Source organism: Chenopodium quinoa, unplaced genomic scaffold (genome assembly GCF_001683475.1).
Source record: "Chenopodium quinoa cultivar QQ74 unplaced genomic scaffold, ASM168347v1, whole genome shotgun sequence".
NCBI lineage: Eukaryota > Viridiplantae > Streptophyta > Magnoliopsida > Caryophyllales > Amaranthaceae > Chenopodium > Chenopodium quinoa.
In genome coordinates this window covers 1,598,050-1,619,007 of record NW_018742684.1, presented here as the reverse complement: position 1 = coordinate 1,619,007, position 20,958 = coordinate 1,598,050, and the positions used below count along the sequence as shown (strand labels likewise).

General features: G+C 34.2%; 3 protein-coding genes across 3 annotated transcripts; 1 reads left to right on the top strand and 2 right to left on the bottom strand.

Annotated features, from left to right (window-relative positions):
- Window positions 1–1,595: 1,595 nt before the first annotated feature.
- Window positions 1,596–5,628, bottom strand: LOC110722695. The gene is made up of 7 exons (XM_021901979.1): window positions 5,322–5,628; window positions 4,733–4,799; window positions 4,582–4,640; window positions 4,387–4,473; window positions 4,138–4,277; window positions 2,553–2,610; window positions 1,596–2,173 (listed from the first exon to the last, which is right to left on the bottom strand). The coding sequence occupies exons 2-7, from the start codon at window positions 4,797–4,799 to the stop codon at window positions 1,919–1,921; spliced, it is 666 nt and encodes a 221-aa protein (XP_021757671.1). The 5' UTR covers window positions 5,322–5,628; the 3' UTR covers window positions 1,596–1,918.
- A 1,829-nt stretch (window positions 5,629–7,457) lies between these two features.
- Window positions 7,458–17,486, bottom strand: LOC110722512. The gene is made up of 16 exons (XM_021901782.1): window positions 17,328–17,486; window positions 14,731–14,960; window positions 14,528–14,642; window positions 14,358–14,440; window positions 14,204–14,267; window positions 13,998–14,115; window positions 13,531–13,685; window positions 12,688–12,791; window positions 11,632–11,692; window positions 10,556–10,646; window positions 9,583–9,708; window positions 8,689–8,726; window positions 8,496–8,546; window positions 8,208–8,375; window positions 8,012–8,124; window positions 7,458–7,931 (listed from the first exon to the last, which is right to left on the bottom strand). Exons 2-16 carry the CDS (start codon window positions 14,931–14,933, stop codon window positions 7,808–7,810), a joined length of 1,614 nt encoding a protein of 537 aa, XP_021757474.1. The 5' UTR covers window positions 14,934–14,960; window positions 17,328–17,486; the 3' UTR covers window positions 7,458–7,807.
- Window positions 17,487–19,110: 1,624 nt separating this feature from the next.
- On the top strand, window positions 19,111–20,087 carry LOC110722694 (NAD(P)H-quinone oxidoreductase subunit S, chloroplastic-like). The gene has a single exon (XM_021901977.1). It carries the CDS (start codon window positions 19,210–19,212, stop codon window positions 19,978–19,980), a length of 771 nt encoding a protein of 256 aa, XP_021757669.1. The 5' UTR covers window positions 19,111–19,209; the 3' UTR covers window positions 19,981–20,087.
- Window positions 20,088–20,958: the final 871 nt, after the last annotated feature.

The following is a 20,958-nucleotide window of genomic DNA, read 5'->3' as shown; positions in this document are numbered from 1 at the left end:
ATATTGTATGCGTTTTTTTAGTTGACACCTTTTGAATTTTACACTATTCACACAACACGTTTTGATTCTCTTTTGTCGTTTATGGATACGATAAAACATATTCATATGAGATCTTATTTGAATCGTTTCAATGTATATTTTATTAATATCTATTTTTTTTATAATTTTACAATGTTGATATTAGAGATATTAATTGTCAAAAACATGCGTTGACTAGCGTAATAACAAAAAGGTGTCAAAAAACAGAGGAAGTAATGCATTATTAGATTAGTCACAATGTTTATTTTCATATTAGAATTTGAAGAAAAAAGCTTTTTGCCGTTTTATTGGAGGATCTTAGTGGCGTCTCTCAGGCTAGAATGGTTCCTAAGGTGGGAGGGTAGTTGTGTGCTAGGGTTTTTTTTATATTTTTTTTTTAGTTTCTTGTTTGTTTTTCGTTTGTTTAAGGTTTTTCTCTTATTTCGCACAAAAAAAATATATGTACAAAATCTAAATTGAAAATACAAAATCTAACACATGAAAACAAAACTATTAAAAAATCATGTGAACTTTAAAATGTCTCAGATTACTTGTAACATTTTGACTGGACACGTTTGTCAATGTACATGTTTGACCGTCGATATCTTTTACTCCGTATTATATATTTATAAAAGCTATAAAAAGTTTAAATTATGAAACTATACATTAAAATAGACCCAACAACATCTTGCATGATTATATTGGCTTTCATTACTAGAAAACATTGTCAAAACAAGTTGTGTGAAAAGTACAAAAAGTCGAACTGTTGCAAGTAATTTGATATAGTGGGAGTACTCATATTAAGCATTTGTTGTCGCAACTATCAATCTATGGTTAACCCTTAACGCAAAGATGCTATTTGTTAGCAAACATATACAAATATGATGGAAAAATGTACCACTACATGCACAATAAGAGACAAGTGGTAAGTATTTTGGGGGAAATATTCAATATATATAGGATGGTAAAAAGTACCACTACATGTCTACATACATAATAGTATAATACTCCCTTCGTTCTCTAATGTTTTTTACATTTGGAATTATGCGCGGTTATTAAAATTGTGTAAAATAGAGGTAATTGGAATATTTCAATGATTGAAATTACAATTTTATTGAAAAAAAAAAAACAATGTTGTGCATGTGGGGTGAAGAAAGTAATAAAAGTTGGCAAAAAGTAGAAGAGAGAGAAAGTAATAATAAGTATTGAAAACCCATTAAAATATTATAAAAGGTACATTTGCACGTGAAAAGTGAAGGGCAATTGAGTATTTAAATTGTAAAGCAAGGGTAATTTTGTCTAAAATCAATGACTTAAAAAGAAAATATCCTAAATGTAAAGAATAAAAAGGAACGTAAAAAACAAATGGAAACGAAGGGAGTAGTATGCAAAAAGTACTATATAGACAACTTATACTTTAATAGTACATTATGCATAATAGTATATAAAAAGTATATGGTTAATGGTTCATTATGTACCACTGTAGATTCGGCTTTTTTTCCACATAAAAGTATATGGATTCCTCCTATATGCTTCCTAAATGCATAGGAGCTATGCACAGTGAGTCAATAACACAATAAACAGGATCAAAACTAACTTGTATTAAACCAAATACGAAGTATGAATTACATCTCAAAAACAAAAGGCATTTCTGCATGATTGAACCCCTTTGGCAAAAAAAAAAAAGTAACAGCTGTACAAGGCAGATTTCAAATTGAAATTGAAGCTGATATTGAAGAAGTTTTAACATAAAAGTGACATTTGCTCTACAGTAACCAAAAGCAACATCAAAGACCTCTCAAGTTTTGAGGCTCCAATATCATATACCAACCATTCCTTTGAGACTATTTTTTCATATTACCAACGAGCAAATTTTACCCTTGCAAAATATTTAAAATCCTTAATTCCTGTAGTTGCCAAATCGACCTCTTAGCCATGGTTGCCTTGGCTGATTAAAAGCGCCACGTACTACACCACCACTGTTTGTGTGAGCAAAAGTCCTCAACCGCTGCTCTTTCATATTGGCGAACAGTGAATCCAATGTTTTAGGTTTCTGGGTTGGCATCATCTCCCCTCTCTGAGAAGGTTGCTGCTGTTGTCGTTGCTGCGGTTGTTGCCGTTGCTGCTGTTGTTGCCGTTGCTGCTGTTGTCGTTGCTGCAAGAGTTCAAACATCATATCATGCTCTCACACATACACCCTTCAAAGTCATAAAGATTACATATTCTCAACTTCCAAGACTTGAACCCAACCTCCATCCTAAATTCAGTTTGCTTTCAAAGAGATTATGACATATTCTATCACAACTGCACTAAATTGCAAGCTTCCAAACAAATGATAATAGAGGCACCATGTATTATTGTAGGTAGACACTAGACATAATTTAACATAGGAAGGTTATCACTAGTTCAAGTTTTTATTGAAGGCAAACCATTCCAAAAGAAAAATGAGTTAAACAGGCAAGGGCTCAGGTTGGTTTCCTGTATCTTGGCCAAGGTTATCAAAATAAACCAGATCTACAAAATGAACAAAATACCTTATGAACATTGCTTCCCATTGATGCATTACCCTGCCGTCTCATCGGACCAGCAGCTCTGCAACAAAAGACAACATCACAGAAGTGAAATCAGATAATAGTTAAATAGAACTCAACTAGGGCAGCAATTTCCACCATAAGGTCCCAAATATCAGATGAATAACCAGCGTAGCCCATCAGTAAAAAGACTTAGCCATATTCTAAATCCATTATCCAGAGAATTTATACAACAAACCATATTTCAAACAAAGACAAAAATCACAAGCTACAGAATTGCATATAACGCTGTTCCAGATAAGTACTTCCCTTAAGACTTAAAAATATGTACGGATAAGATCCAATCATCCAAACCCCCAATACTTGCAAGCAAACTTGACAAAACAATCAAAGAAAGAAACCAGCATGAAGCAATGGCCCTCCATGAGTTCAAACACCTCCAGATGTTGCATGCTACAGGCAAATTCTTATGAGACGAAGCTTGAAGGATTACTGAATGCTACTTAGTACAATGATGTACTTTCTGATGAATGTAATAGCTTCAATGGGAGATTATACATAAATGAAGCACGCCACTGCACCGCCAATCACAAACATAACCAGATTCTCAACTATCGGATTACAGTTAAGATAAAGCAACTGCATTCATTTTAGGACACCACATGCAATGATAAACACAGCCTCAACCCACCAACGACCCAGATAATCCATCATAGACTTCCCAAAATTCTTCAAATTTCCCCAAATTGAAGGCTGACAATGTAACAAGCAGGAACAAGTACTACGCGTTTACGGTAGAAATAGTTTGTCACAACTGGTGGATATCGGCTGAGACCTACACACAGCCAAGAGCAACAAGACAGACAGATCAAGTTGCAACTTGAGGTTTGCAAAAGCAAGGCAGGGTCTAGATTGTGCAGCAGGTTTGAAGTTGGGCATAAAGCAGTAAAATGTGGAATTGCACTGACAAGGGAAAGTAAAACAGGCAAGCTAACAGTGCAAGAAAGGCCGATGAATCCTCAAAATGGAAAATCACACCATCCAAAGCAGGGGGTGCAAATAAATGAATAACTCTGTCAGGAGAATAACAGAACAACCCCATATAAACTATCATTTCCCCCAGCAGCAAATTACTTTTGCACATACTCTTGACCTGTCCTCAAAGGATAATTCACCAGCTCCAACATTGAATAAAAACCACACATCTTTCTACAATGATCCAGCATCAACCCCTAACACCTTACCTCAGCCCCCAATGGAAATCCCAATTAACTTTACAACACCTTGCCACCATTGTCAAGGTATTTGAAACCATAAGTAAATGCGAAAGCTAACCAATTCAGAGGCCTAAGAACCAATAAGGTGTATTTAAAACTCAACGGAGCTCATTCAAGACCCTCTGGCATTTGGAGCAAGTGAGCAACACAGCGAAATGTTCTTAATATATAACCGGAACCAGGTGGAAGGGTCAAGTATAACAGAATCATGATTTACCTGCCAAGCAATTATTGATAAAATCTCATTATAGTCCCCATATTAGACAATACTATAAATGGTTGGCACCCATAAAAGGTACAGACAACCTTACCTTGGTCTGTTCCAGTTAATGGCCTTGTTACGATTAAAACCTCCATTGCGGAAGGGGGCAGCCACTGCCTTACGAGCAGCATCAGATGCCAAAGGGAAACCATTTCCCTGAAAATTGGACCTTTTCTGAGCAAGAACCCCCTGAACGTAACAGCAAACAGAAGGCAATATTCAGAAAAGTGTATCACACAAGAAGATTTAGGGTAAGGGGATGATTTCAAGAGACCCAAAAAAAGCTATTACCACCAACCTGCCTAAGAGTAGACCTTGAATCCATATATTGTCGCATCTTCAAAGCTCTAGCTTGTTTTTCATTAGTAGGTATCCTAGTTTTATTCTGCAAACCACGTTTTGTAAGGGGAAATGCCATTCACCCAGAGTTATCTGATAATGATTACCATTTAACAACAAATAAAACAAAGCACTAGTCAATAACGAGCCATACCGAAACCCTCTGCTTCTTGGGTTTGCCAACATTTGTTTTGGACATCTTAATGATATCATCTGCACAAAATTACGACTTTATTAAAATAGCCCAATGAAATCATCTCAAAGATACGTCGTTTGTTAATGAACTACAGACTGTCAGACATTACCTAAACTCATATCCATTTTTTTCTCTGTTAGAGCAATAGCCTCGGTTGTAAGCGGTTTCGTAGCCATCTGAAGCAAACATATAAATCAGTACTAGGTTTGGAAAATAACATCACATTCAATCAGGAAAATATTAGGGCTTATAGCACACAAAGAGAACACAGAAATATTCAACAATCTTTTCTCTTTTCAAATCTATATTCCATACTTCAGAATCACTACAAAATTCCAGATGACGGCATAAAATCAAGTAAATCACAAAGAATTTCAAAGTTAAATTTTATTCTGAAACATAATCGACGCATCAGCTAGTTAAAGAAGCAAAGAGCACCATAAAACACAAAATTAATCAAGAAACAATCAGAAATCGGGAAAGAATCACAATTTCAATTGCAATAAACAGCCTAATACTTTCTACAATTTTCAACAATTTCAGTATTCTGCCTTAATTAGAAATCACTAAACAAACCCTAAATAAATGTAAATATCCATAAGAATTATAACAAGGTTACACAATAATAATACTTCAAAAAAGATAAATCAAATCGTGATAATGAAACCCTAAATTTAAAGAAAATAGAGGACACAAACCTGAAATCGACAAGAATTTGAGAAAGAAAAGACGATAATCGATTAAGCGGAGAGATTTTGATTGAAATCGACAAGAATTTGAGAAAGAAAAGACGATAATCTGTTAGTCGGAGAGAATTTGATTGAAATTAGGGTTAGGGTTTCGTGAAATTTAACGAACTAGGAGAAAGAGGGCAAAATCAAATTTTATATGATGTCTGGAGAAGAAGGGCGGTTTATCGTAAAAGGGTATGGAAGAAGTTTCGCACCGATAGACAAGTAAGATATCACAAGATTATCAAGTAGACGCTGTCATAATTTTTATTTTATTTTATTTATGATTATTATTTATTTTTTTTTTTTTTTTTAAGAAGTTGGCATTTACAACTCATACAATTTTTTATTTTATTTTTTTGAAATTTACATTAGGATAGAAAGTTTTATTATTTTTCTTTTCACTAAGATAAAAGTTGGGGCTCAGTTGACCTTACCGTGTAAAAAAAAAAAGAAATGTAACTTGTCTCCTTGATCAGGCATTTTACATTGGGCATAGCAATTCCAATAATTGTAAGTAGGGACTTGTTTGTAATTTCCAAAAGTCTCTAGCTACTAGCTTGACCGTTGGAACTAAAAAATACAATAAACTTGGCCATGTAAATTAACTTGTGAAAAAAGTTTTCAAATATTTTGGAGATTAATATATTAAAATAATTAAATTTGTAAAGTTGATTGAGAAAGTAGATTTTATTTAATTAGCAAGCTAATAGCTAACCATTGAGGCACAAAATAGCTACAAAGAGAGTTAGCTTGAAATCATAAGTGGCATGACAAGCTAATAATAATTTAACAATTAGCTTATCATTAGAGTTGCTCTAATAGGCCTCTATAGTTGTTGCCTAGGGCATGCAAAAAGTCCAGTCAAACCGTGAAATTCTTTAGCTATGATAATTCCTGAATTTGAGAAAGTATAACTTTTTCATCATCACAAGTTTCAGTTTCTTAATTTCATTAATAGTTTAAACATCTAATAGTTTAAGATTTTTTAGTAATACATGATACACTCTTTTTTTTATTCACACTAGGCAGCTCGCGAGCGCCATAGCTAGCAATATTCGGGAAGCTTCCTCGGTTTGGCCTTACATCGCAAAATTAGTTGTTAGTAGCATTAATAACGAAAAATATGTAAACAAATATATATATATATATATATATATATATATATATATATATATTTGATTATTAATGTCCGCACACCATTTTTAAGAGTTTAAAAAAGAGCTAATTAACATTATTGAAGGCAATTAAGTAAATAAACATTTTAGAGGGTATCATTGTCCAAACACTATTCATAAGAGTTATCTCATAGAGTACTTTTTAAAAAGTAGGGATACAATACCATCCATAGCTTTCTTATTTCTATTCATAACAACTTAAGTTCGCTGACTCCAAATCTCCAACCTCTCATCCAAAAATATCTTTGTTAAGCCACAAGGCGCGGATGATGAAAGTCAATCCCAAGATTTCTTGAAATCGGGAGGAGAGTTCTAAGGGTCTGTTCTCATACGTTGAAATTTAGTTCAGTTCAGGTCCTAATTTCCTTCTCTTATAAAATATTCATTTCATTTCAGTTCAGTTCAGCTGAGTTCAGTCAATGAGACAGACCTTAAGTCCTCTAACCACTTGAGTTATCCCTCCCTCTTTGTGTGAGTGAAATATTCATCTTTGGGAACAAATCAACAAAAATAATTTATTTTTTTGAATAGTATATCGACAAAAATAATTAAGTACTCCGTATCTTGATTATGTCAAGAAAGTCAAAGACAATAACTCGAAACAATCCAACCAAATCCAAACTGACACGACCTAAAATTGGATAGGCATGGTCGCATGGACACGATGATCCAAACCCAAACAGTCACCCTTTATTGACATCGATTATTAGGTCCTCGTAAGAGAAGTGGCTATCTTAAGTCCTGCAGTATTTTATTCCCTCTCCAAAGTCCTGCTAAAGCACATGTTTCAATGAACATCCAGTAGCTTGTTGCATACCGCATTCCTACCAAAGGCCAAAGGCGATAATCACCTAAGCTCTTTCTGTTTAATAACAGCTGTAGCCCTTTACGCATATAAACATAGAACTGCCGTGATACAAGGATGCATAAAACACATGCTGTGATGCTGATCCTTCAAACCAAGGAAGTTCAACATCCAAAGATCTGCCAAATATAAAATTAGGAAACTTTTTAGCCACATAAACTGATAAACAGCATGGTCAGCTCACTTTCCTCAACATTTCAATCTAAAAGTTGTATTTGGTTGAACAAAATTAAGGAGCTGAAATACATTATTGCAGAAATCTAATCCCATGAGTAAGTAATGTGATGAAATCAGGGCCTATAATTTATTGTCGTAAAACTTTGTTTCTATCCCAATTGTATGGGACCTAAGTAAAGCTGCAATAAGGAAAACAGGGTTAATTTGATACATCAATAACCCCTACAATTGCTTCAGTTGTCTCCGTAGATCCATTTCTCAGCATTGTGTGTGTAACTGACCAATTCCTCAGGCTTGAACCAAAGCTTGATTTCATCCTTAGCTGTTTCTGGGCCATCACTTCCATGGATAATATTTCTACATTCAAAAAATTAAGTCAGATTAACAGTGCCCAACAAGCAGTATTCATCCGAATCATTAGTCATAAGTAGTAATACCTTCCAACGACGACTGCAAGGTCACCTCTGATGGTTCCTGGTTCTGATTTCTGTGGGTCTGTGGCTCCAATGAGTTTCCTTCCGTATTTAATCACCCCCTCGCCTTCCCAAACCTATGAAAATAAGTAAGTTAGTCACAAACGATTTGGAAGTCACGTCTCTCATGAAAAAAAAAATTTGTTAACTAATTTCTCACCATAGCAACCACCGGGCCAGAGCTCAGAAAATCACAGAGTCCGTTGAAGAAAGGCCTCTCTGACAGATCATGATAATGCTTCTGGGCAAAATCCTTTGAGGGAACCACTACTTTGATAGCAACAAGCTTGAAACCCTTTCGCTCAAAACGTGCTACGATTTCTGAGATCTAAACATTGGAACAGTAATCTGTGTTAGTAAAAAAAAGAACGAAAAAGGCTGTCCCAACTGCAAATTTCAATGGTAAGACACTTAATGAAAAAAGAAAAGGCACAGGAAAAGTACTAACCAGCCCTCTCTGTACTCCATCAGGTTTGATAGCAATGAAAGTACGCTCCATCTACACACATTTCAGTATGAAATCTCTCTTAAAATCCTTTTCATGATTTAGAAGAGTACTTGGCAGGATACAAATTCAACCATTACAATTACAAGAATTAAGAGATCTTAAGAAGTAAATACAGCAAAAGCTAAGCAGGTACCTCTGCAGCATAAGCTTCCTGGTCCTGAAGCAAGTAAGCTACATTGCGAAACAGGTGAGGAAAATAGCATATTAGAGAGAGAAAATAAGCGGAAACACCAATAGCATTGGTACATATCAGCAGAAACTCAGGAAATAACCTATCACACAAAGCATAGAAAGAAACTACTTCTTGACCCCATTGATAAACAGCATAAAATTAGTTTTTGTAGACAAGATTTAAGCTTGCTGCCACTAAAACGCTTAGCTAATGGTAAGGCTGCTCTTCTACAATTTCATATGGAAGAAATTCCGAATGTCACGAAGCTAAAACAAAGCAAGGTACAAGGCTTCTCTACCTCCCACTCAAAATAAATAAAAAATGTCAATGACATGTAATTCTTTCTTAGTTTTAACTTCCAATTTACAAAGGCCCATAACATGCATTAACTGATAGAGAACTGTAATACAGGCTATACAGCACATAAAGAAAAAATTCCTCATTTAGTCTTCAACAATACAAACTTTCTACAGGACAATAATTGGGAGGAAAAAAAAAATACCAAGCCTTGGTTTCTCAAATTATTGTATCATTACACAATGAACAACAAACCATATCTGAATTTCTTTACCATATTTAAGCACAAAATAGTACTTTCTGTCTTTCTACATCTCAATTTTTATGTCAAAAGCATTCTTTTTGGGGTCCCAATAAAGTTGTCAAATTAGTACCATTTAGTGCTTTTTACTAGTAGAAAAACAAATTACCCTTCAAAATTATCTATTGATTAAACTTTTAGTCCCAAAATTTGAGAGATACGGATGGTTCAATAATTCAGCAATCACACGAAAAGATAAACAACAAGAAAGAAAAGACATGAAAAGAAAATCATTGAAAGGGTAAACTATTGGGCACCTGCTGCAGGGATGGCCAATGCGGTGGACAACCACGTTCCGGATGCATTGGCTCCTCCAAGAGAAGCCAAGTGAGACGCTTTTCCTCTCAAGGATACAGCAGCAGTAGCAGCAACAGTTCGTCCTTCTGCAATTCAAACACAAAAACGAGTTCAAAAACAATACTTAATCCATCGTATGATAACAAACAAATATACTCAAGAAAGCACAAACTCGTCCCACTTAATCGTTTCATATTGTGTAGTACAAGTGCACAGCTTTTATAAAACCATACCCTTCAAGCTGTAATCAAGGCAAGCAACATAGATAATGCATTTGAAGTCCAAATCCATTTACAAATCATTTTCAATTGACAAAGCAAATAAAAGATGAATTCTGAAATTCAATTTCATTTATCAATCTACCTCTTTTCTAATAACAAAGTTAAACAATCTTCTATCCTTTTAATTAATTATTGTTGTCTTTGTTATAACCTAAATATCAAAATAATCCTAATTTAAGGATTTATAAGCCTTTTTAACATCTCAAACTCCATTTCAACAACATAATAACACAATCAATTGACTATCAATCAAAAGCAACCAATCTATAAACTTAAACTCAATTCTAATTCAAACATACTTACTACACTAGAAATCATACTCAGCATAATTCCTTCGTTTATTCTTAAATACAACATTCACATTTCCCACTACTCACACACCGACAACCTTTAGCAATTTATAATAATAATTAAACAAAAGGTCTTGTTAGACTCGTCTCGATTTATGTTTATAAAATCAACCTTTACTAATGATAATCAAAACACGTATATAGTCAATATTACAGATTGAAATCATGCATAGACAAGCGCGAAAACACCCATCGTAATAATAATAATATTGAACTAAGAATGTAACGGAAAAACAAGCAAATGAATCTGAAAAATAAATGACTTGACATTTGAACAACGATCTAGGAGAGAGAGAGAGTACCAGGGACGAAGCGAGAGGCGGAGTTCTTAGAAGAAGAGAGGAAAGAGCGAGCAGCCTTAGAAGCAGATCTGTAAAAGTGGGACCTCATTTTTCAATGGAGAGAGAAAACAAACTCTAACAAAGAAGAAGATAGTAAGAGTGAGGTTACTAGACTGACAGATCGATACAACAGTAGTAATGTTTTAAGGGTTTTGTTTGGGTCTCTTTTTATAGTAGTAAGTAGTTGGTAGGATTTTGATGCTTTCTTATTTACTTTTTACTGTTGGAGATTTAGAAATGCTTTTTTTGTTGTTAAAATAACAAGGTCTTTTTGTTTTTTTTACAAAAGATTCAAATAACAATGCTTTTGCTTTGCTTTGTTTTGTTTGCTTTTTTTCTTTACTTGCCTTGTTTAGGTTTTTGATTAGGAATCATACATTTGCTTTAAGTGTGTGAGACATGTCTAATCTAGGTCTCATCAAGGTGTATTGTTGATGAAGTTAGGTCAATTGGGGTTGTTGTATGAGTCGACTGTCGAGTAATTAAACTGATATTATTATCGTATTGGATAAGTAGTGTAGTATTTGTAGTTATTGAAGTGGATCAGTATTTGTATCGACTTTGATGAGGTCCAAATATTCAAGCTTTTGGATTTATATCTGTGATTATATTCGATTTTATACTTGGTTCAAAACTAAATCCGTATTCATCACATCATGGATCTGGATATGGATGTCATTGCTTATAAAATATACAAAGCATTTGCTTTACAACATTTAAAGGAGATATTAAAATTAATAATGAATTAGGAGTGTGAGGAATGCAAGGAAAGTCTAAACGTAGACATGAGTTTACAATCTTTAATCATGTCTCTCATAAATTGATAAATACGCCATGTCTTGTTCAATTTTGTCATTGTACATTTCTTCTCCTCTCCATTTCTTCTTTCTTATACCGACCAACTAGGTGGACTAGCTACACTTGGCCCACCTTGGGCCCTTCCATCTCTTGCGATCTTGCCCACACTAACCATCGCCAACTCCCCCCCCCCCCCAACAACCAACAACAACCAACCCACCTTATTTCTTCCACCTCACTCTCTGCTCCTTCCCTTCCGTTTCTCCTCTTTTACTCATAGGCTCATAGCCACAACCTTCACTATAGCCAATTAAAAGTAACAAAATAACAACCATAGTAGGAGTCAAGAAAAAAAAAAAAAAAAAAACTTACATCATAAAATAGAAAAGACATTTAGCAAATCACAAAACCATATGGATTGTAGACATGATATCATCATATTTATCATGTATGATTTGTTTGAGTAAATTATTTACATGTAAAATAGTCACAAATAAGTACTAGAACTTCAACTTCAAATAACAATGAGTTCATCATCACAAATCATCCAAACTTCAATACATGTAAATTCGTTAGAAAGTTGCAAATACTATTTCATGGATCACATATACGACAACGTCGATATATCAATTAGCAATAAACGCCCCACCAGCAAAGCTCCACAAATCACGTGGGCCTTGTAATAGTGTTGAGTTTACTCTACGTACACTGCTTCACAGCCTAATTATACTCCAATGCTGACAAGTTAAGTATCTAAGTCATCATCCTACTTACAAGCAAGACACTTCCCCAAACAACTACGGACTTTGTAAAACTACTTCACATTACGTATCCTCGTTTGAAAAAACGTTCGTAAGAATGGAATTCTCAAGGAATTGATGATAAGGGCATGATTTATATGGAAACAAATCAGTCGTTTGATCAAAACAAACTGGAACTAACTGTCAATAAAAATGTCCAGTTAATTTGACAGTAACTAGCGAGGGTAAGACAGTAACAGACTAACAGTCACGACAGGGAACCAGGATGGGCACAAGTGTTTATTTAATGGCCAAGGCCAAGTCCACTGATCAGAAGTTTCCAGGAGGGGAAATTCGACGGGAGCTCAAATTGAAGTGGTGAACAATGGTGTCTGAAATACAAGGTAAAACTGGTAAAGAAAAAAGTCCGATCTGTCAATTAGCAAACCTGAAATTACCCTTATTTTATTTACCTTGAATGTGGTTATATTTACAAGCACAATAATTAATTTCTGCACATCAAACTCAGATTCTCAATAACCTTATCTTTCTAGCTATATACATTGCTGAACGTTGCTTTCACAATTTTGATCACCGGGGTCAGTTTTATCAGGTCCAAGCTTGCACTCTGTTCGTAATGCTCTTAACCAAGAATCAACCTGTGCAATAAAGTTACAATCCAAGTATCAAAACTAATGATCAAGAACAGTTACACTTGAAATACATGCAACCACGGTTAAGGACATAGAACTCTAACAAAAAAGGTCATTTCATCTTCTTCTTCCTGCTGAACATGAATACATACAACAAAGACATATGGAGTTGATCATCTGTTTCACTTGGGACTTTATATTTCACCTCAAAATCAGTGTAGGATCCTCGACATTGAAATGAGGGTATGGAAAGTTGACACCTCATTTGGATCAAAAACATGATAAATTTTCTTTAAAAAGCTAAAACATGAACAATTGTGTTCAAGTAAACAGTCTATGACCCCTCAATTATAATCCATCAATTTTTTTTTTAGTATACTCACTTTGTCCTTCTACAGCGATTCATATACAAATCAGTCATATGAGATTGTTAGGTTTAGGTTAGTCTCGATAAATAAATTCAAGTTATCATTTTTTTGTAAAACATTTACTTATAGAGAATAAAAATGCTTTGTACGGAGTATGATCAAAGTTGTGTGTAAACTTAATATAACAGAGGTAGTACGTAATACTACAATAACATGAAATTTCACACAAACTCAATAATGTCCGTTCATTTAAGATTTATTAGTTTAACATAAGCAATTAACAAGTGACAAAATGAAGTAAATCTGCCCCAGATAAGAAGGACATCTTTAACAGCAAATCACATACAAAAAAGTGAAGCAGTAGCTACTGGATTTACCTGTATCTCAGAATCGCTAGAACATTCAATTCTGAGTCCATAACGTGTAACAATGTAAAAGCAGTGCCAAATTTCTTCACCTTCTCGAACTATGCATGGCAATGAACCTACTTCATCAATGTCGGAGAGAAGAGCTGAATCCTGAGGACTCAAATCTGCAGCAGCTTTATTAGATTATTAGTAATAAATTCAAATGCTATCAAAATTTGAATACATTGACACCCCATTCAAACAAGCATACAAATAAGGCAATAACACACTTTGACAAATGTACCCACCTTCCTCATTCCTCAAGAAAAAGTCCATTACAAAACAAACATGTGACTTTTTAACACAACACATCTAGGAAATATGTTATCGAGTCAAAGATACCATCACAAATGATTGAAATGAATAATACAGTTCCAGTCATTAAACATGTCACCTGAAATGAACATTCGAAGAATATGGACCAAGAAATCAAATACCTGTAGAAGACAAGTAAAAGAAGATGCATGATCCTTGCAGGACTGTAAAGCGAGGAACCCAGTCATCGACATCACAATCATCAATAGGAGGTAGCTCGCCAGGTAGTGCCGCCCATCGCTAAAGAATTCAAAAATAATGCATCAAATTCAAGCAACATAGTATTGAAGTTGGTCCAAATGCTGAAAGATTACAAATAGAACCCTACTGTTCTCATATTTAAGTATCCTGATAGTCGAGCCCGCCGCAAGATTTCATCAAGATGTTCCAACCTACATTAGCGGGAACATGTAAATGAAAGAGTACAAGTAGCTGGCTAGTTCAATGCATGTATACAAGTGGAAGAGATAAGCATTTCTTACTGTGCTTTGAAATGAGCCTCTCTTTCTTCTACATCAGCAAGTTCTGACCGAAGGGATTCTAGTTCTACAGCACTCAGCTCAACCTGTGAGTTAGAGACAGAAAAAAGTCACATTTACATTCTTATTACAAATATAAAGGGGATCGAGTAAGCAAAGTTAACTGCAAATACCTTTTCTTCACCATTAAGACCAGTGATATTTCGTAGTCCCTTCAAACTAAATAACCTCAACATGAATGAAGCAGTTTTCAACTTGTTCCTAGAAAATGAACGATTCTGAACTATGCTGAAGTCAAAGGAAAGAAAAATAATGGTGAGAATCAACTAATAAATTACTTCACTATTAGACTTTTCTTTTCAACTAATAAAGGTACCTGGAGGCACTGTTGACAGTTGTATTTGAGAAAAATGAATGTCTATCTAAATGAGATGTTGTGCCAGATGTTGATGTATGAGGAGAATCTTCACCAGATACTGAGGTATCTGAACTTCTGGGTAGGGGAGAATCTGCGGAAGCGGAAGCTGAAGCCTCAAAATAATCTGGTATGATCTCTATAGTTCTAGGACCATCACCCATCAATGAAATTCCTATTTTGCAAATTGGCTGCAAAATTTAAACAACACAGTGAACACACTGAGGAAGGTTGTAGTCATTAGTATAATCCTTCAAGCAAATAAGAACAAAACATTGGCTATAATCAGCACATAGTTGAAGGATATAGCCAACAGCATATTGAACAGGAGCAATTGCAAATTTTGCATGTGTAATAATAAAGCAGAAGTTCAAGATTAGTAATTTGCTTTTCACATGTACAGACATGGAACCATATTATTCTAAAAGGTTGGCATAAGGTAAATAATCGTTATTTAAAGGTGTAATTGGGCAACTTTTAATGCAAATCTTGTTCAATATACTCCACTTATTAGCTTATTTCAAAATGTAGATTCATTCCAATCAATTTTCTAAGGCATTACTCACCTTTCACCAAACCAAACACCAGACACCACCAACAATAAATATCATTATAAGTTTATAACAATGAATTATTTGACATTAAATTAACTCTTTTTCACTCGATCTAAATGACCCTGGACAATAAGTGCCATGTTTGCTTCATTTCATCTTATAATATAAAAAAAAATGCACATATAATATTCCAACTATTTGCATTGCAATTATTCTACTCTCTACTTTTGGTATTTCTGATATTAGCTATCCTAATTGCTTAATACGAAGTGAATCTCTACACATTTTATACACTTATCAAAAATATGTTCGTTTTCCGCTTTTCTTAGAATTTATTCGGGGAGGAAAATAGGGAAGAGAAGCAAGGAGAGAGGAAAATTTTCAACTTTGAAAGTTCATTAAGAAGTTAAGAAAGAAGGAAGCCTATAATTAGCCTCTGTTTCCCTAATCTGACATCCAATTATCCAAACCAGGGAGCTTGATCCCATAACCTCCCTTCCCACATCAAAACAAAGTAAGAAATATTACTCTTTGTGAAAACCTATAACTGTGACTGAAGATCTAACTGCAAACTGATGCCAAACACAGTTCACATACTGAAAACATTAAGCGATCAACAAAGTACTAAACAATTACAATAATACACCCCCCCCCCCCCAAAAAAAAAAAATAAAAATAAATAAATAAAACCATCTAAGAAACAAAGTGTTTTTGCAATTTCATGAAAGTAAAACAAATTATAGAATAATGATGTAAAGCTCTTAAAAGGCATGTGGGAGAAGAGGAAAACTATAGCTACTGGCACTCCTATGAGAAGTTCCCAAGGATTAATGTAATACACTAATACAGGATTACAGGCAACTTAAACTATATGAAGAAAATAATTATGTATGCAAGTTTAAAATAAAATAAGAGGAATAAATTGGCACCAATTAGTAAGCCAATATTTTTCCTCAAAGCTAATGCAGTCTTCAAATGACACACTAGTGAACAATATAGTAAACTATCTAGCAATTTAGCCAAATCAAAATCACAGATGGATTTCCCAGAGGAAATAAGACTCCATTCATCTGAAAACAAAGCTTTGGTCTATCAAAATCCTTGAATTCTTTCTTATTGGCCATATTAAGTGACTAGAAGTTGGATGTAGAGTATCTTACCCGTAGTAATAAGTTAATAACACTAGGCATATAAATACTAGTTCTGGTAATCGATAATTTGGCATGTCTATCAGTTGATGAAGTTTGCAATGATTTATGAGCAGTTTGAAATACTAGATCATTGCAAAATTATCAACCACAGCAGCAATTTCAACAACAGTTCCATTACTAAAAACCATAAGCAGCCACATTGGATGGTAAAACGACATCTCTTGGCAATAAATAATTCCTGCTCAATCCTAAGTAGCCTCAATCATCTATCCTCACTCCAAAACCCCGACAAGAGTTTCAATTGCCTAAAATTAACAGCTTATAAAAAGTAGCCCTTGATCCAGCTAATTACCCAATAATCAAGAACATACTTTTTAGCATTCTCAACTAAATTGCTCAAAATCCTCACCCACTTTACAAAAACTTGAAAAAAAATCCAAATTTGAACTATACTAACACAGAAGGCGTTAATTAATCAGCTCAAAAAAAAACCCCAATCAAAAGTCATATTTCCATATACATCATCCTAAACCCTAAAATAAAAAAATAAAAAAAAAAACTCCATACTTTGAATAATCCATTACAATACTGAAATTGAACTTAACTCCATCATAACCCCAAATTAAATTCGAATCAATTAACCCAAAAAAGACAAAAATCGTATACATAATTGATCATAATCTTGACATCGTCAACTTATTCGAAAATTTATTAGTAGCAAATACAGAAATTAAATCACAAGCTAAATCAATAACAAAGTGCAAATTTTGCAAGATTCCCAGAAAAATTCAAGTACTTAATCAAGCAAAAGCAAATTCATTCAGCATAAAAAATACAAGAAAAAAGGAAGTACCTTGTTAATGGAGATTGGAGCGAAGGGGGTTGGCGATTGAGGGGAGAGATTGAAGAAAGGGAAAGGGGGTTTGAGTTCGTGGTTTTTTTTGTTGTGTTTAATGCTGGTTTAAGAATTAAAAATATGAGATTGACCAATGGTAGAAGAATACGTCTTATTTTTAACAAATCATTATCATTTTATTGTGATGATTATATCCAATGAACTGTTCGTTAATGTTGTTGTACTCGGAAAACAATTGCCGAATTTGCCTGTTGTAATTACCGTTTTACCCTCCACCTGAATTGCTGGCGTTTTTCGTAATTCAATTGGACTCGGGGAACAAAATTGTACTCGTCGTTTTAAGCTTGTAACTAGACCTGGTTGTTAAATAGCGTAGTCCTATGATGATTAGAGCCGGTTATTGAGTAAGGTACTTCAATGATAATAGGGTCAGAGTCAAGTTTAAAGAGTTTTTAATGGACAGGGTTTTTAAAGGACAAGCCCCTTATTGGGTAGGGTCAATATAGGGTTATAATGTTTTTTTTCAAATTAATTGATAAAAAAATAGATAATGTAAAAATAATGGACATGACCCTTTTTTATCCGACCCACACCAGCCCGTCCAATAACCAGGTCTAATGATAATAAGGTCAAAACTCATGATCAATCTTATAGAATCCTTAATACTACCTTCGTTTATGATATTTTAACTCACTTACTATCCATGTGGTTAAAATAAAATAACTTTGACCACATGTTACAAGATATACAATAGTAATAATTCACCGTGTAAGATCTTATTAGATTCCTCTCATTATAAATAATCTAAATATCAATTTTTTTGTATATATTTTTAAATTATACACAACTGGAGTTATTCATTGTCAAAGATATTTATTGGAGACCGTGTAATTGCAAAGTGAGTCGAACGAACTTTCAGGAACAGAGGGAGTAGATATTGTCTTTAATGGGACATGACCCTTATTGATAAGATCAATCTACGTCCAAAATCGATCATTCAATAATAATATCAAAATATATATATATATATATATATATATATATATATATATATATATATATATATATATATATATATATATATATATATATATATATATATATATATATATATATATATATATATATATAAGCAACGACATACTCCCTCCATTCCTAAATAATTTACCCGTTTGATATTTCTTCTTTTCACTATTCATATATGGAGTATTGACTTTGACTATTATTATTATTATTATTATTATTATTATTATTATTATTTTTACAAAAAAAAACAACTCCTAAACAATTTCCTCCATGATCACTTGTTTGGGCTTGGCCACTAGATACTGGCTTTGGGGCAGGATGATTATTACTTGTAACAATAAACCTACCAGTTTAAAGTTGATTTGATTCAATGTAGCAATATCAAATGGTTTGTGTCCACAAATAGTTGATTTGTGATTTTACATGTCAACAAATATTAATTAAAATTTGACCTTAATTATATCCAAAAAAAAATAGCAGATATATTATCATCAACCACTAAATTTTAGGTCTAATATTTCAAACAAAGTTAAAGAGAACATTTAAACTTAGCCCTATAAGAAGTATTCCGTATAAAAGTAATTACTTTCTAGTCACTAAAAAATTACGGAGTTAAAGTCATTAAAGTAAGTTTATCACTATGACTATGAGATGGTTTCGTACACAATTTAACCTTAATAAGGAGATAGAGAAATCGATTAGATGAAGGCCATTGTCTTTTGTCTCGTGCTACCATTCAAATGAATAAGATAGGACCGAATCAAACCCCACATAAATTTTGTGGTCAGAAAATCAGAATAACACACAGCAACTCTCTCTGTCTCTCTCCTCCTGCAAAGTGAATTAGGCAACAATGGCATCTTCTTCCTTATCACCCCCTAGCTTCCAAGGTGTCTTCCTTAACAAATCACAATTTCTAGGCCAAAATCACATCAAATTATTAACTCAAAGATCAATCTCAACTTCTTGTCCTAAAACAATCTCAAGTAAACCAACAATCACTGCTAAATTTGATCTCTATGGAATCTTGGGTGGCAGAGGTTTATGCAACGGCGAGGCAGGCCTCGAAAAGGAGCTGAAAAGAGACGCTCAAAACCCGCCACAAACAACCGAGGGTACTGAAGAGGAATCAGATAAAAAAGCATTTGCAGACTCAAGCATTGATGAGGTTATACCAGAAAATGCATTTGAGAAGGAGCTCTCAGGCCTAACTGGTGGATTTCCTGGAGGCGAAAAAGGTCTTCAGAAATTCATTGAGAAAAACCCACCTCCTCCTAAGACAGAAAACAAAGGTGGTGAAGATATGAAGATGGCTTTGACCTCAAAGAAGCCGAAACCACCTGAGTTGCCATTGTTGTTGCCCGGGATGATCGCCCTTGTTAAAAATCGGAACAATCCATACTATATGTACTGCGGTATTGTGCAGAGGATTACTGATGGCAAGGCTGGAGTGCTGTTTGAAGGAGGGAATTGGGATAGGCTGATTACATTCAGGCTTGAGGAGCTCGAAAGGAGAGAGAAGGGCCCACCAATGACAAATCCCAAGTCTGTTGTGCTTGAGCCTATGATTGAAATGCTTGAAAAGCAGGCATCAGAAACAGAAAGTAGTGAAGTAACACAGTAAGCTTCCAATGACCAATCTTTAGTCTTGTTTGTATTGTACAGATCAAAAACTGCAACTTCTCTTCTATTCACCCATAAATAAAAACCCAAGTTAAGGATTGTTCTACATTCCCAATTTCTCATATTTCCTGTAATTATATACATATTGCATCCACAATTCCACATAATCCTATTAATCTATCATTTGTTTGGAGTTAATGATTATTCCAAACATCAACTGGAAGTAGCAGGCATAGCAGATTTAACTCCCAGGAAGCTCTAATGTTAGCAGATTAATGCACATCCAAAGTAATAACAAAAGGAACTCAGGTTCTGAAAAACCGAAATTTAATCGTAGATGATAATCAACAGTACATAGTACCACAAAAAGTTGCAAATTATTTAACAGTCTCACAATTTGAAATAATTGCAATCATAGTATAAATTCCATTCAATATATGGAATATCAATAAATGGTATGGTATACACCAATTGGTTTGACCAGTCCTACCTATGCTGCCTCTTCTTTAATCTTTACCAAGGTTGAAACAGCAGCAACAATATCTTATAAAAAAAATCCAATTTACCAATTTTTTCACCAAAATGTTTTTGTGAGAAATAGCCATTGACTACTTCAGTGAGATTAAACGCAGCCACCCAACTGCAAAGAGAAATAACAGGAAGGCAAAAGAGAATGCAAAGTAGTTAGGAAAACATGAAGTTGAGATTTCAAAGAGTTCAGAAGGGAAGGGGAGTTGAAAGATAAAAAAGGTTTCATTTCAGGACAACATGCTGTACCAGTATAGCTTCCATCTCAGCACTTGATACTGGTGTTCGCTTGGGCTGGTCAGAAGCCTTCCCAGAGGCAGACAAGGAGGAGTTGCTGGAAGCTGACCTCAACAGGAATGCCTTCAAAGCATCATCTGTTGATGAAGAAGAAGATTCTGGCAAAGAGGAAAGGGGAAAAAAGGCAGATAAGATAAGTTAGGAGTTAAAATTA

Coding starts and splice junctions, on each gene's coding strand:
- LOC110722695 (XM_021901979.1), bottom strand. CDS start 4,799: ATGGCTACGAAACCGCTTACAACCGAGGCTATTGCTCTAACAGAGAAA. Junction 4,474..4,581: donor CCAAGAAGCAGAGGGTTTCG/GTATGGCTCGTT, acceptor CGTGGTTTGCAG/AATAAAACTAGGATACCTAC. Junction 2,174..2,552: donor TGGGAAGCAATGTTCATAAG/GTATTTTGTTCA, acceptor GAACTCTTGCAG/CAACGACAACAGCAGCAACG.
- LOC110722512 (XM_021901782.1), bottom strand. CDS start 14,933: ATGGGTGATGGTCCTAGAACTATAGAGATCATACCAGATTATTTTGAG. Junction 8,125..8,207: donor CTGGCCCGGTGGTTGCTATG/GTGAGAAATTAG, acceptor TTATTTTCATAG/GTTTGGGAAGGCGAGGGGGT. Junction 7,932..8,011: donor CTTGCAGTCGTCGTTGGAAG/GTATTACTACTT, acceptor TTTTGAATGTAG/AAATATTATCCATGGAAGTG.
- LOC110722694 (XM_021901977.1), top strand. CDS start 19,210: ATGGCATCTTCTTCCTTATCACCCCCTAGCTTCCAAGGTGTCTTCCTT.